Source organism: Falco punctatus, assembly GCF_963210335.1.
Source record: "Falco punctatus genome assembly, chromosome: 5".
NCBI lineage: Eukaryota > Metazoa > Chordata > Aves > Falconiformes > Falconidae > Falco > Falco punctatus.
This window is the reverse complement of record NC_137584.1, coordinates 43327497-43340596: the sequence shown is the minus strand read 5'-3', so window position 1 is coordinate 43340596 and position 13100 is coordinate 43327497. Positions and strand designations below refer to the sequence as shown.

The window sequence follows — 13100 nt, the reverse complement described above, 5'->3', positions numbered from 1 at the left end:
TTTAAATCCCCAGTCTCTGGTAAGTCTGCAGGACATCAGACAGAACTCCACACCACACACATACCTCAGTCTTCTTTGACAAGAGCTGAGTCAGCTGGTGGCATCTCTTCTCCACAACAGATGATTTCTGCAAACCCGCTAGGCAGTCTATCAATACGCAAACCTGCTACCTTTCCTGAGTCTGCAATTTGAGACTGAGCAAGACCAAGACAAACAGAAAGCTAAAAAAAAACACCTTAAGACATCCCCAGCAGGTTCTGCTGTCTACTGCTCATAGGGGCCTTCCTGAAAAAAGTCATGGGTTGCTTCCTTCTCTAGGGAAACGTTGCTTCAGTAATGACCAAGTCAGTCTCAGAGGATTCCCCTTCTACATAATAAACTGGTGGTTTCTGCAAGCAGAGAAGCAAGCAGAGGAAAAGATGTAATGCAGGAACCAGAGAACAAAATAAGAGGGAGAGAGACATGGCATACACCAAAACTAAGCCAACTGGCCTCCTATTCACTCCTACATAAAACCTTTGGAAAAGGTTTATCACAGTATTTTTGTGATTACAATTCAAGTGTTATCGATGAATACATTATACACAATCATGCAAAGATGAAAGCACCATTTTTGTCAGAAGTCAAATGAGACATACAATATTCCATTTACTGATATACTGTCTTTAAAATCATTACAACTGACTAAGCTTGGAGCTGCTAACTTGGGGGAGGAGGGCAAGAGGGGAACATATTAAAAAATGGGGGGAAGGAAGGGTTTTGCTTTTTGAAGGCTAAATGAATTTCAAAGTAAATGCACTGTTATGGTTCCAAAAGTTCTCTTACTACGCCTCTGGTGATGCAACTGTTTTTCCGTAGCACCCAAAACCAGAAAGCACACGGCAAATAATTAATACAAAATAAAATTATTAGAATAAATTCAATTTGTTGCAGAGAAGAGCAGACACATTTTTCCAAGATGTAAAAGTAACAAGGAGTTTGTTTGGATCAAAACCAGAGTTTCTGTCCAACAATTCCACAGATTTATTTATTTTTTTAGAAGTTTTTTTCAAATCTCATTAGTTTATGTTACTCTTGGTACATGTTAGACTACAAACACTAGAAGAGTATTCAGCAATACAATTCAGACACCGGTTAAGAAAAAAACCACCACAAAACCAAGCAACCCACAGTGCACATTTTGCATTTTAATTGGTGGTGTAGGGGGGAGAGGATGTTTCCAAATGACTGAGTGTTGCCTGAAAGCACAAGGCATCTTGCTAACAAGTGGTTACATGGGAGAAAAAAAGTACGACAAATGATAACCAAAGGAAAATGGGAAGGCAAGGTCAAAAACACCAAAGGAAGGGAGGTAAGTACCTAGGCTGTAGGTTGCAGAATATGTTTTCTTTAGAATTAGAAAGGCTCTTTTAAAAAAACGAGTGCCATTTGAAGAAAGAGTGGGAACAAGAGGGACAAATGAAACTTTGAGCTTATCAAGACATTTCAGTGATTTGATGCCTGTCACACGAGAGCACTGCTCATGTGCACTTTGCCTGCAAAGTCAGAAGCTAGCAAGCCTTACAGATACCGCAATGGCAAGAGGGTATTTCAGAAGAGGAATTTGGAGTGGAACAGTTGTGACAAAAACCTGCAATGTTTAACTAGATGTGAAGGGATTTAAATTCTGCGTGTAGCTCTGGGATATAGAGACATAGCAGTAACCTACAATTTGCAATACTGATAGACCAGAATAGAAATGAAGACCAAAGATATGCTGTAATAAATTGTACCTCGTCTCTGGAATTCCAGCAATTCACGGTATAATAAACCACATCCTAGGACAACACAGTTCTGGGATGATCTTTACACCAAGCTTTGCAACCGATTGTAGAAAAAGGAAAAGAAATAAAGCTCAAGTTCTAAGCAAAAAATCCTGTTCAGATATTTTAAACAAAAAACAACAGCTACAAATTGCTTATGTAAAGATATCAAAGAAGTTGTTACTGGAAGTAATTTTGGAATTATTCACCATTAAGAATAATAATATCCCATTGATGGATGAATGAGAATCCACTACAGCCCAGTGACAAAGGGACTGTGAACAACCTAGAAGCCAAGCTAAATTGCAGCATGAAGGCAAGCTGCACCTCATGGCAGAGTTTAGTATCACAGGATAGCTCACAAGCTGAGGTATCCTATATCATATGACACAGCTACGGGTTGTATTAATTAAGATTAATTGTAAGAATTAAGGGAGGTAAGTACCTAGGCCATCTTGTACCTAGAGTTGGAACACTTTACACAAGGAAAAGGAATACTGAGCTTTGTTGAAAGACGACAGAAAATTGCATAGCCAGTGAGGAAAGCTTCCTTTGTTGGTGTCTTAAACATGTGAATATAGGGCACATTATACCCAGAACCTGGACTAAGTAGAAGTTACATATAAGAAAAGCTGAAATCTGCCATTTTTATCCAAAATCATGTGCTTGCATCATCCTTTACCTGTTATCAGAGCCAAAGCCTAGCAATTCTGCATAAAAGAGTAGAAAGCTGGAAGGGCTTAACAGTCCTAAACTAGATTACTAGCAAGTCATTTAAAATGATCAGTCACTTGACAAGGAACATGCTGAAAGCTTTAGTAAGAGCTGAAAATCTTGCAAAACTGTTTGGTTGTCCATAAACACACCGACAGAACAGATTCAATGAGCATTTCTTGCTCCAGTAGAAGCAAAAAGAAAAAAAAGTGGCTGTAGCAATAAATAGGAACAGAAGAGGGGAACAACAGCCTGACTTTATTTGTCTGGCCAGATGAAACAAGGCAGCTTTACTCACGACAACTAGTCGACTTCTTGTGAGGGAAAGAGATTCAAGGCTGACTGGGGTGATAGAAGTATCCCAACAGAACTGAAAACTGAAACATCTTTTAACACCATTTGTCAAATCACTGTCATTACGCAAGGATATCTGTCACATATTTTATCTGAAAAATATTAATTCATTGCAAGACTTTTATTTTACAGAAGCCTTGGAAGTGCTTGTAAACTTGCCCTAAAAGGACATTTACTAGGGAAATAAAGCAAAACACACATTCTTATGAGCTATAAAACCATTCAACACCTATTAATTTAAGTGAGAAATACATCTTGTATAACTTCATGTTTTCCACCATGAAAACCCAACTTATTAATGAGCAACACACAGCTTTTTTTCAAGCTGACAATGCCTTCTCCAAGATACTGTTGCATAGCATAAAACTGTAAAACTCATGAAAAAAAATAATCTTAACAGTGAGAATTTTCTTCTATGACTTTGGAATTTGTTTCACCGGTCTGTCATTACATACACCGGCAGAGTTCCTTTTTTGCCGTGAAAAAATGCTACACAGTGGTTGTTGCCTTTTTTGTCCCTTACATAGGAAGTCTTCTCAGTGTTCAAATATAAAGTCTAAAGTCTTCTCAATGTTCAGCTTCCACTCCACCCCCCCTTTTTTATGGTACTTATGACATTATCTCCACTTCAGCAGTTGCTTAGAAAGTAAGAAAAGCCTATATTCACTGGATGGTCTGTTTACCAAAGAGGAAGGTTATTAACTGACCCTGCAGTCAGGGAGAAAGAGCAGACGATAAGCATGATTCTGTAGTGGAAAAAACTTGATGTTGATAAACATTTATTATTTTTTTTCCACAAATGAAGCAATGAAAGGATCAACAACTTCTCTGTGTCTTTAGCAGAGACAGAGTGCCACGGAAGGAAAACTCTGAAGCATGAACTTCACAGCATATAGTTTTCTTACATGTTTACATATATGGAGAATACTTACCCAGGAAAGTTACCAGTGACAAAAATTCTCACTTAAGAATTTATTTTAGATCTCTTAAACTATTACTGGCTCTAACAGTTTTGATTCTAAGCACTGTGCTTGATCCTCATTACGTGGACTTGAACTAGTGGTCACCCACTACCTTGCCACAATTACATTAATTTCCTTTCACTTTTTCTATATTCTTAATAAAATATACTAGAACAGGAGCTGAATTCATGACCTCTCCCTCTCCCAGCAAAAAAAAAATAATGGGTGACACAGTGCTGTAATCATTATGAAAACTTTCAGAGCATTTGAACAGACACAGTGGCTCATGGTCAAATTCGTAAGCAGAATAACCAAAAGCAGTACTATCATTCCATGATGAAGTGTTTAACATCACTCCAGTGAAAGGATTCTCTGGTTTTCTAACAATCTGAACAGAAAACTTAGTTGGGATGGGAACAGATGTGGAGTGGCTGGAAGACAACGGATATATTATGAGCAATCCAGACCAAGTAAATTTGTTGTAATAGCAGGCTGAGCAGGCCAGAGCTGTAACAAGATGCAGGTGTTGTGAAGGACATATGCAAGGCCAAGGGAGACAAAGAAACTGTATTCGCAGAGAGATAAGAGAGTCGGACAGAAAGATGGGAAAAACCAGGATGCCAACACAAGGGGGGAGCAGTGTGTGGGCACCACACCGGGACCAATCACAGGGGAGATGGAAACATGTGAACGAGTAGTTTTAACTGATCACCTTTTACATAATAAAGCGTGCGTAGCGTATGTATTTTTAGCTGTAGAGTATAAATTGCCATGAGTCTATTAACAAAGTGGCACTAACTTGATCACATTGGTTGTATAAGTTGTGTCCGAGCCTTCTGCGTCAACAAACAGGAAGTTTAAAGAACAAGCAACAACTGGTTAATGTGGAAATATAGCAATTAGACTAATTCCAAGCACACAGCCATGCAAGCATAAACCCAGTATGTCACCTTTTTTCCCTATTAAAATACCTATTGCATATTTAGTTAAAACAATGAAAAAGCACAGTCATTTTCACCTTTGCCCGTTTAGGTTTTCTTCTATCAAAACTGAAAGTTTTTCAAATCAGAGAAATGTAATTAAATAAAGAGTGCATGGAAAAAGTCTCAGCAGGGTAAAAGACAAATTACATTTGGTCTGCAGAAGAAAGAACTGCAAAAGTAGAGAAAATGAAAGCTGTTAACCTCATAAACTTTTCTGGAAAGGGCCTGAAGTATGGGCTCCAGATAAAGGCAGATGCAAACCTTGCTAGCAAATACAGATATCCGTTACTAATGGTTGTTGATATTTCCCAGTGGGTGCTGGTGGGGAAGACACAGAAGGACAAAACAAAGAGAAAATAGCTTTTAGTTAAAAGAGATTATTAAATTGTCCCACAGCATCTATTTCCAGAAAACTAAAAAAGGCTACAGCAATCCTGAGAACCATGCATTTATCTGGAATAACCAGTGTAATTTGTCAGTATAATCAAAACACATGTAACATTTTTCAGTAAAAACAAGCCACTAATTTCTAATAAATGGTGTGATCCAAAGCGAGTTCACAATACTTTTGCACAGTGGAAGCTCAAAGCTTGTGTTGCTCAAGGAACATAAACCAGGTACAAATTCAGTTTGAGCCTGCTCCTGCCACAAAATGAGAAAAATCAAAATATAACAGTACTGTTACAGCATCACAAAGCTACTGTGTCTTCTTCCAATTCCTGTTGAAGGGAGAGTACCAACGGAAAGAAAGCTATCACAACTGTACCCCAGTTACTCTAGGCAAGCAAGGAATTAATCCTATGTTTCTTTCCAAAGCACTGCAACTGCAGATTGTAACAAGCCTTTTATTTCTTCCAAAGATCAATAAAGATTGTTTTCTGGCACAGCACATATGGCAGGTGGCTCCTCAGCAAGGCTGCAGGAGACAGATATACATCCCCTAACAGCATTTCAAAACAAAACAAAGGCATCTATTTTATTCCAAAACAATACAAAACCAGAAAATAAAGACAAGCCTGGCAGCACAAAAGACAGTTCCCTGACTTGATGGCATCCTGCAACAACACAGGAGTTTAAAACATCCATGTTCTGAACTTTTTTGAACCTTTTAAGTAAGTTCCCTCAGCTTGTTTTCTCCTTTCTACACTTTTTGTTTAATATTCTGCAATTTCCAATTTCCTTTCTTGAGGCTCATTTCCAATGCTTTTGAGTTTTGTTTGCTCTAGAATGTAAGAATTTTTTTTTTCTTTCAAACAAGGTCCTAACCTTTGACATCCATCTGTCATCTACATTGCTAGTAGCATAACTGAGAATTCTCTTGCAGACAAAGCTTTACTGGTTTCTAGAGTCTTTAAAACATGGCAACAGTTAAACTTTAAGAACATGGCTTCCACCTGGGAAGCACCCTGTATTTCAGCTAAAACTGGGCCATAATATAAAATAAAGGTCAAGAATTAATATAACTCTGCTTATATCCTGAGGTCCTCATGGTTAAAAAAATTACTAAAATTAGCTACTATGGCCTCAGGCCAGCCTGCTTCTAACACTCAGCTGTTAAAAATTCAGGCTTAAAACTCCTCTAACTTTGCACTCTGACACCAAATTGAACCAAATTTCCTTGAACTTTATTAAGGTGACACCAACCAGGCAACCATGTAGACTCCACAGGAAAAATTTCAAGGTTCCACGCAGGTGGACTAAACTTGTAGGGTCTAAGAGATTTGAAAAGGAGAGATACATTTATTCTGAGTTTTTCTCATGGGTAACTGCACATTTCTCTCATCTTATGAAGAAACTCTCAGAAGCCACAAGTCAATGAGCTCCATTTAAAACAGAGGCAGCAATGTTCAAAATAGCTTCTGGACGTGACTCCACTGGACTCCAGTGGGCCATACCTTCTTCATTCTCCTAAGCACTTCCTTTAATTTTCACACTCAAGACTTCATACTCAGCTCACCTGCATAGCAGAGAACAAAAACCTGTTCCAGTGGTGTGTGAGAGCTAGTGGACAGGCACAAGTGGTTGGGAATAGAAATGCTGACTGCTATATACATTATACAGTAAATTGCTTATTTCCAGCAGATCTTCCTTGCTAAGAGGAAAAATTATGACAGATAAATTACAGCTAATTTACTGAAAATGCTCAGTGGTGGGAAGCAAAGAAGTTCAACACACATTGTGTGTCCACCAGTTTAAATAAAGTATATGCATGTGATTCACTAATACCTATTAATATGTTTCTCTTATAAGATAGATGTGATTTATGAGGCTTTCTACACTTTCAATTAAGAGGAGGTAACATATGGTAAATATTTGTATTTAAATGATGTATTTGTCACAACAAGCTTTGCTACCAAATAGCAGCTTTCAAAGCCGATTGCCGTAAGACAAGTAGAAGCTACTGAATAACTTTGACACTACCACAGACTCCTGGAAACAATCATTATTGCAGTGAGAATCAGTGTAGTGTCCTGTGGTAATCTGTTAGGATGTTAGTTTATGTAATCCTCTAAAAAAAAATAAAATCATTATCTCCACTCACTGCATCAGTGGAATTTTAAGAACAGAATTTCAGCAAAGCTGTATCATCCGTTTGTAGAACCCTGGTGACAGAAAATACTATTTCTGCTTTCCTTTGTGTTTCCCATGGCCTGTAACCTCACTAACAGTACAGGGATCTAAGAAGCCAACTGTAAGTATGCCATAGAGAATTATAATTAACATTTTTAGGTCTAAATTTTCTCTTATACCAGGGAAAAATGACAAAGCAGCTACAAATGTGAGGTTTTCCAATTTCCTTATCCAGTCCATCTATAAAATTCAGCAGCTGGTCTGCTGGTTTATCAATCAGCTCCACTCAGATGCTGAAGCAGCTCAAAGGCAAGAAGAGTGCGAAGCTTACTTTTTTGTGATGGAGCCTCCCTATGGAAACATGGCAAAACAAAATCAGAAGACAAGACAGATGGGATATAAAATTAACTTAGACAGAAGTTTCTTGGAAGCTGAAGGACTCTGAGTGTACCAGTTACTACATGGCACGGTAGAAGGCCAACACAGGAAGCATAAGCCCAAGATGGGAAAGGAACCACCTGATTTTACATTCTTGTGATTTTTTGAAATTACGTAACAGATATTATCTTTGGATGGAACATTGAATGTATGTATGCAGAGGTCCCTTAAAACAGGTCTCAGTTAGTCAAGTTCAAAACTAGCTCTTACTAGTTTTCTTCTAAATCGCTCTCATTCCTTGTCCTTGGACCAGTGCCCTCTCCAGCATGAAAAGAAATGGGGTGAGGATGGTGGGGGAGGGGGGAAGTGGAGGAAGAGAGAGAGGTTGAAGAAAATAGAAAACAATTTAACAACCTTTATGCTCTTTGGATTAGCTCACCCTCCCCCTCAAACACCCCTGCAATTACACAAAATAAGAACCAACCTCAAGAAACAGTCATTTTGCATTAATGAAATCATGATATTTTTTTAAAAAAAAGTTTTTGCTATTTGTACTATAGAAGCAGCCAAAACCATGTCAAATCATGACCGAACAGTGCTATGTACTGCTCATCAGTATTTTTTAAAGACAGACATTTTACAATCCAAACCCACACTCCTTCCCCTTTAGCAACATGAAGTGTAGCTTCACTGAAGTTAACGAGTTAACTTTAATCTACAGAAGAGGATACCAATGATTGAAAGGTTGACAGAATATAGAAAAATAAACATTTTACAAGCAAACATAAGCCCTCACCCACAGCCTTCACCGAAAATGGTTACTCAGAAGAAAAACTGTGCATGTGTGAATGTCTTCAAACCCAGAGACGCAGCTTTCTGGAGACTGGTGGCATTACTTGTCAGAAAAAAAAATTACTAGACTCAGTCCTGGGTGAAATTTAATAGGTTACAATATATAAGAGATCAGAGCAGATGAATCAAAGAGGCCTTTTGGCCTAAAAAGTCCATGAATCCGCAGGGAGTGCCACCTGGCTGTGCGCGGGGCAGAGGTGCCTACTGCCGGCAGCAGGGGCTGCACGGGGGCCTCTGCGAAGAGACACAGGGGGGACACAGCCAGCACACCGCAGGGCACAGGCAAGGCCCTCAGCCATGTTGGCACCACCACAGGGAAAGCGTATTTAAGAAACGGCAGAAAACACCAGAGAGGGAGGAGGAGGGATGGCCAAGGTCAGAGGAGGAGGAGCAGACCCATGGCAGGGCAGATATTCCCCACAGAGAACCCACACTGGAGCAGAGGAAAGATGTGAGAAGAAAGGAACAGCAGAAAAACTGCTAGGCTGGCCAGGGTCCCGCCACTTTGCCAGCCCCTCACACCGATCTTTGGCCTGTCGAGGAGGCCGAGTGTGACCTGCGGTCACAAGAAGGCAAGGAGACAGGAACTGAGACAGAAAAGTCAAGCTGAACCTGGGAAAGAGGGGAGGAAAGCTGCCATTTTAATGTTTTTGTTTCCCACTACTATATCAGTAATTAAACATTTATTTTAAATGGCAAGAAGTGGTTTATTTTCCTGAAGCTGTTTGGTCCATATAACAGTGGCTTATAAGGGATCTGCATCTGTCCCCATCTTGACCCATGAGCCTTCTTACTCCCGTTCTTCCTATCTTCTGCCTCCATCCCACTGAGGTGGAAGAAGCGAGTGAGTGGGTGGATGGGTGGGAGTTTGGCTGGTAGCCAAGACAAACCCACCACATGTTCAAAAAAACATAAAGTCTATGAAATTACTGAGTGTAGGGAAGGAAGAAGGTAAAAAAGTTTGATGCACATCTATGAAGCTTCCCAGTCTGAGCATGTTACAGGTTTTCAAATATGATGACTAAACAAGAGGCACTTATACATCACTTGCAGACCATCTGCCTGGCCATTATTGTTATGCAGTTCACCATGGTCATCGAATTCCCTGCTAATCCATTATCACTGCCATCTGTATAGCACATCATCACAATAATAATAATAGATTGCACAACAAGAATTTATAATGCAGCTCATCATCTTAAGTTTGCTTTTGCACTTTCAGTCACTACTGACTAGATCATCAGTATCGACCCCTGCTAGAAAATTAGCAGTTTACACTGGTAACATTTTATGCATTGGCATAATTTGTGCTGGGTGGTTCTATGGCTTTTGAGAGGAGAATCTGAGACTTCAAACTTTTGTGTGAAAGAATGAGCAAATATAAAGCAAGCATTCCTTATTTTTCAACCGCAAAGTTGCTTGTGAGTTAGACCAAATAAAATATTAAAGATATAATATGTCAAATAAATTTGAAAGTAAAGACAAACAGGATGTTTTCAGGAGTCAGGAGTTCAAAAAGGAAGCAGTAAGATACATTACAGCACCTAAGGCACCAGAACTAATCACAGGAAAAATGGGTCATTGGCTTTAATATCCAGCTATTCAAACTTTATCACAAAGTTGAATTAAGGCATCTGAAAATGCAGAAAAATTTGCACAGAAATAACACAAAGTATGGATGAAGGAAAGATTAGTTGTTTCCATTGAACAAACCTTAAAAGTTTGCTACAGAGATGTGCAGGAAGATGTAAGGGAAATAAAAACTAACTCCCAATACAGGCAGCTATACTGTAATTTTGCAGACTACAGAGAACAGTAAATTATTCACATCTTACAGGAACTGATACTTCTGTAAATGCAGATTACTACCCTTTCCAAGAACAATTCTTACATAATTAAGATTTTATAATCTTGTGGCTTATATTAGAAAAATAATTCTAGGACTTAAACACAGATATTTGGTCTATTTTTCTGTTTTGTGGGGGGTGGTGGGGGGAGTGGTGGAGAAAAGTTGTTACCTCCTTGTTGGTCTCTGCTACAGGCAAGCATCTTTAACAACATGCAAACACCATTTCTAGGATAGCTGTGATTTATTCCTTAGTAATGATTCATCTAGCATTCAAATTGTTGAGATTTTGTAATGACTGCCTCCCTAAAGCTGATTCCTTTTACTTCCGATGAGATACATCATCAAATACATTTATTTCTGTTTGTGGAGTAAAACTTTGCAGTACTTTACATTTGAATGTGCAGCCTTAAACTAGTATTCTGACTACATTTAAGGTCCATATGTTATCATGTTAAGAAAAAGATAAAGAACAGAACTGATGAGTTAAGTGTTTTGAATCAAAAACTGGAAAAGGAAATACAGATTTTTCTACTTCTTCCAACTTAGAGTGGTAATACTTTGAGGCTAAACATTGAAATAAAAGCAATCAGGATGTGATCTGAAAAATCCTAAAGTCTAACCAATTGGGATATAATATACGTACTAGACACACACAAGTCCTTTTTTCTTTCCTTTTGACCATTCATGGAAGAGAGTATTTTCTGACCTGTTTTTGAATGCAGGTTCCTTCTTGGTTCCTCAGGCCCCTCAATTGGTTGGTCAGCAAGAAAAACTCGTGCCTGGTCCACAGCATTGAGAATGGTTTGCTCTTTATCCTTCAGTTCACGCCTCAGTGCCTTTGGGGAAGGGAAAGAAGAATGGCATTTGCAACTTAATCTTGTGAACCACACATACTATACCATTTTTTCTGGTTTTGCCTCTCTGTCCAGGCCTGTCTAGTGAGTGAGTAATAGCCAACATGTCATTCAGACTGCAAGACAATGATGTAAATTTTATAAAACAGAAGTGACAATAAATTAATTAAGGTTAGAAGGGTAACTTTTATTGAATTCACTTGAAGAACTGAACACAAGGAAGATGATGATCATAGGTTTTAAAAACACTCACCTAACAGAAACTGGTACCACTACATTAAACTTCTTAAAACAAAAGTAAAATTAAAGGGTTTATTGCTACTAACAGGATTGCTAATATATAGTAGATTACCAGCAACAGACTATTTTAGCTTTTTAGGTAGCTGGAATAACAGAAAATTACATCTACTGAAATTTCAGAAGGTAATTTTACAACTGCTAAGTTGTAAAGCTGCTAAAGTACTTTACTTTCCTTAGAAAATCATACCTCTTATTTTTGTCTCCTATATATTAATATTTTTAAAATGTAGAAGATACGTAACCAGAGCTTTTGTGATGAGAATACATTCTGAAAAAAAATCCTTAAAATTAGTCAGAAATATTTTGAGGCTTATTATGCAAAAACAATTGAGCCTTATATACAGGAGGAAAAATACCAATTTTTCTTTAAGACACTTTTATGCTAATGGAAATTAATTTCAGGATACTTTGTTCTCCAGCAATTATGACTTTTTAAAAGAGTTAAGCATAACCACCCTTTTCTAAAAACAAGCATTCATAAGTAGTTAGATGGAATGTTTCTTATAAAGCATTTTCTTCCATTCAATTTTAAGTATAAATCTGTCCCCCTTAGAAGGAAACTGCTTTATGTGTTTTATTTGTATTATTTTCTACCAATAGGAACACAAAAGCAGATACTTTACACATTATTTAAATGCTACGCTTAATTTTTCCAATATCTTTTTTAGCTCTAATAACAAAAATCAAGGCTTATTTTGCTGACACAATCTGCTCAGGCCCCATTCTAGCTCAATAAAAACAGCTAGTCAGTGTTCACTAGATTATGTAACAAAATGAGTGTTTTCTACTATGGAAAATTGTGGAAAACAGTCACAATGAAAGTCTAACAAATGCTACCTTATTCTTCTCATCAGTAAGTCTCCTGATGCCACAAACACCCAAAGAGTACCTTTGCTTAGCAGGAGGCAAGAAGTTATTTTTCCACCCTTCTCTCCCATTTTTTCTTTTATCCTCCTCATCTTCCCAAATCCTTCCATTCCTTCTCACTCTATGTCTGCTCCAAATTACATTAAAAAAAAAAACCAACCCAAAATGCAACAAAAAAACCTGATCACTGAAAATATGCTAACCTCCATTATATTTAGGAACTTACATTATAAAGTCCTATCTTCAGTAACCATTAACTATTATCTCCATACAAAAACCCCTCTTCAGAACAGTATTCTCTCTACATGCTTTTCTATAGCAATAAAAAGACTAAGCCCTATTCTTTGCAGTATTCAGTATATGCCATGTTTAATATGAAACAAAAATTGTAGTGTAAAAACCAAGCCCTACTTTGTAAAACAGCAGGAAAAAAAATTTTAACAGAAACTTAAGTATTGTAAAAGACACATTCCTGAAGAGTCACTTCAAATCAGCACAGCATGTATCAATATTTTAATTTCATATAACACACATTATAATAAGACTGGTCAAAAATCATCCATATTTTACAAATCATGGAAACATTCTCTATGCAGGAATTTGTTTCAGGAAAG

General features: G+C 37.8%; 1 protein-coding gene across 8 annotated transcripts in view; it reads right to left on the bottom strand.

Annotated features, from left to right (window-relative positions):
* Positions 1–13100, bottom strand: part of UTRN (utrophin) — a gene marked incomplete at its 3' end in the record, with an annotated part of 398254 nt that overhangs the window by 102189 nt on the left and 282965 nt on the right. For all 8 annotated transcript variants that reach the window (XM_080390591.1, XM_080390595.1, XM_080390592.1 and 5 more), the window contains one exon: positions 11172–11301. In XM_080390591.1, coding sequence (XP_080246717.1) covers positions 11172–11301 — 130 coding nt within the window. The remainder of the gene's footprint in view (positions 1–11171; positions 11302–13100) is intronic.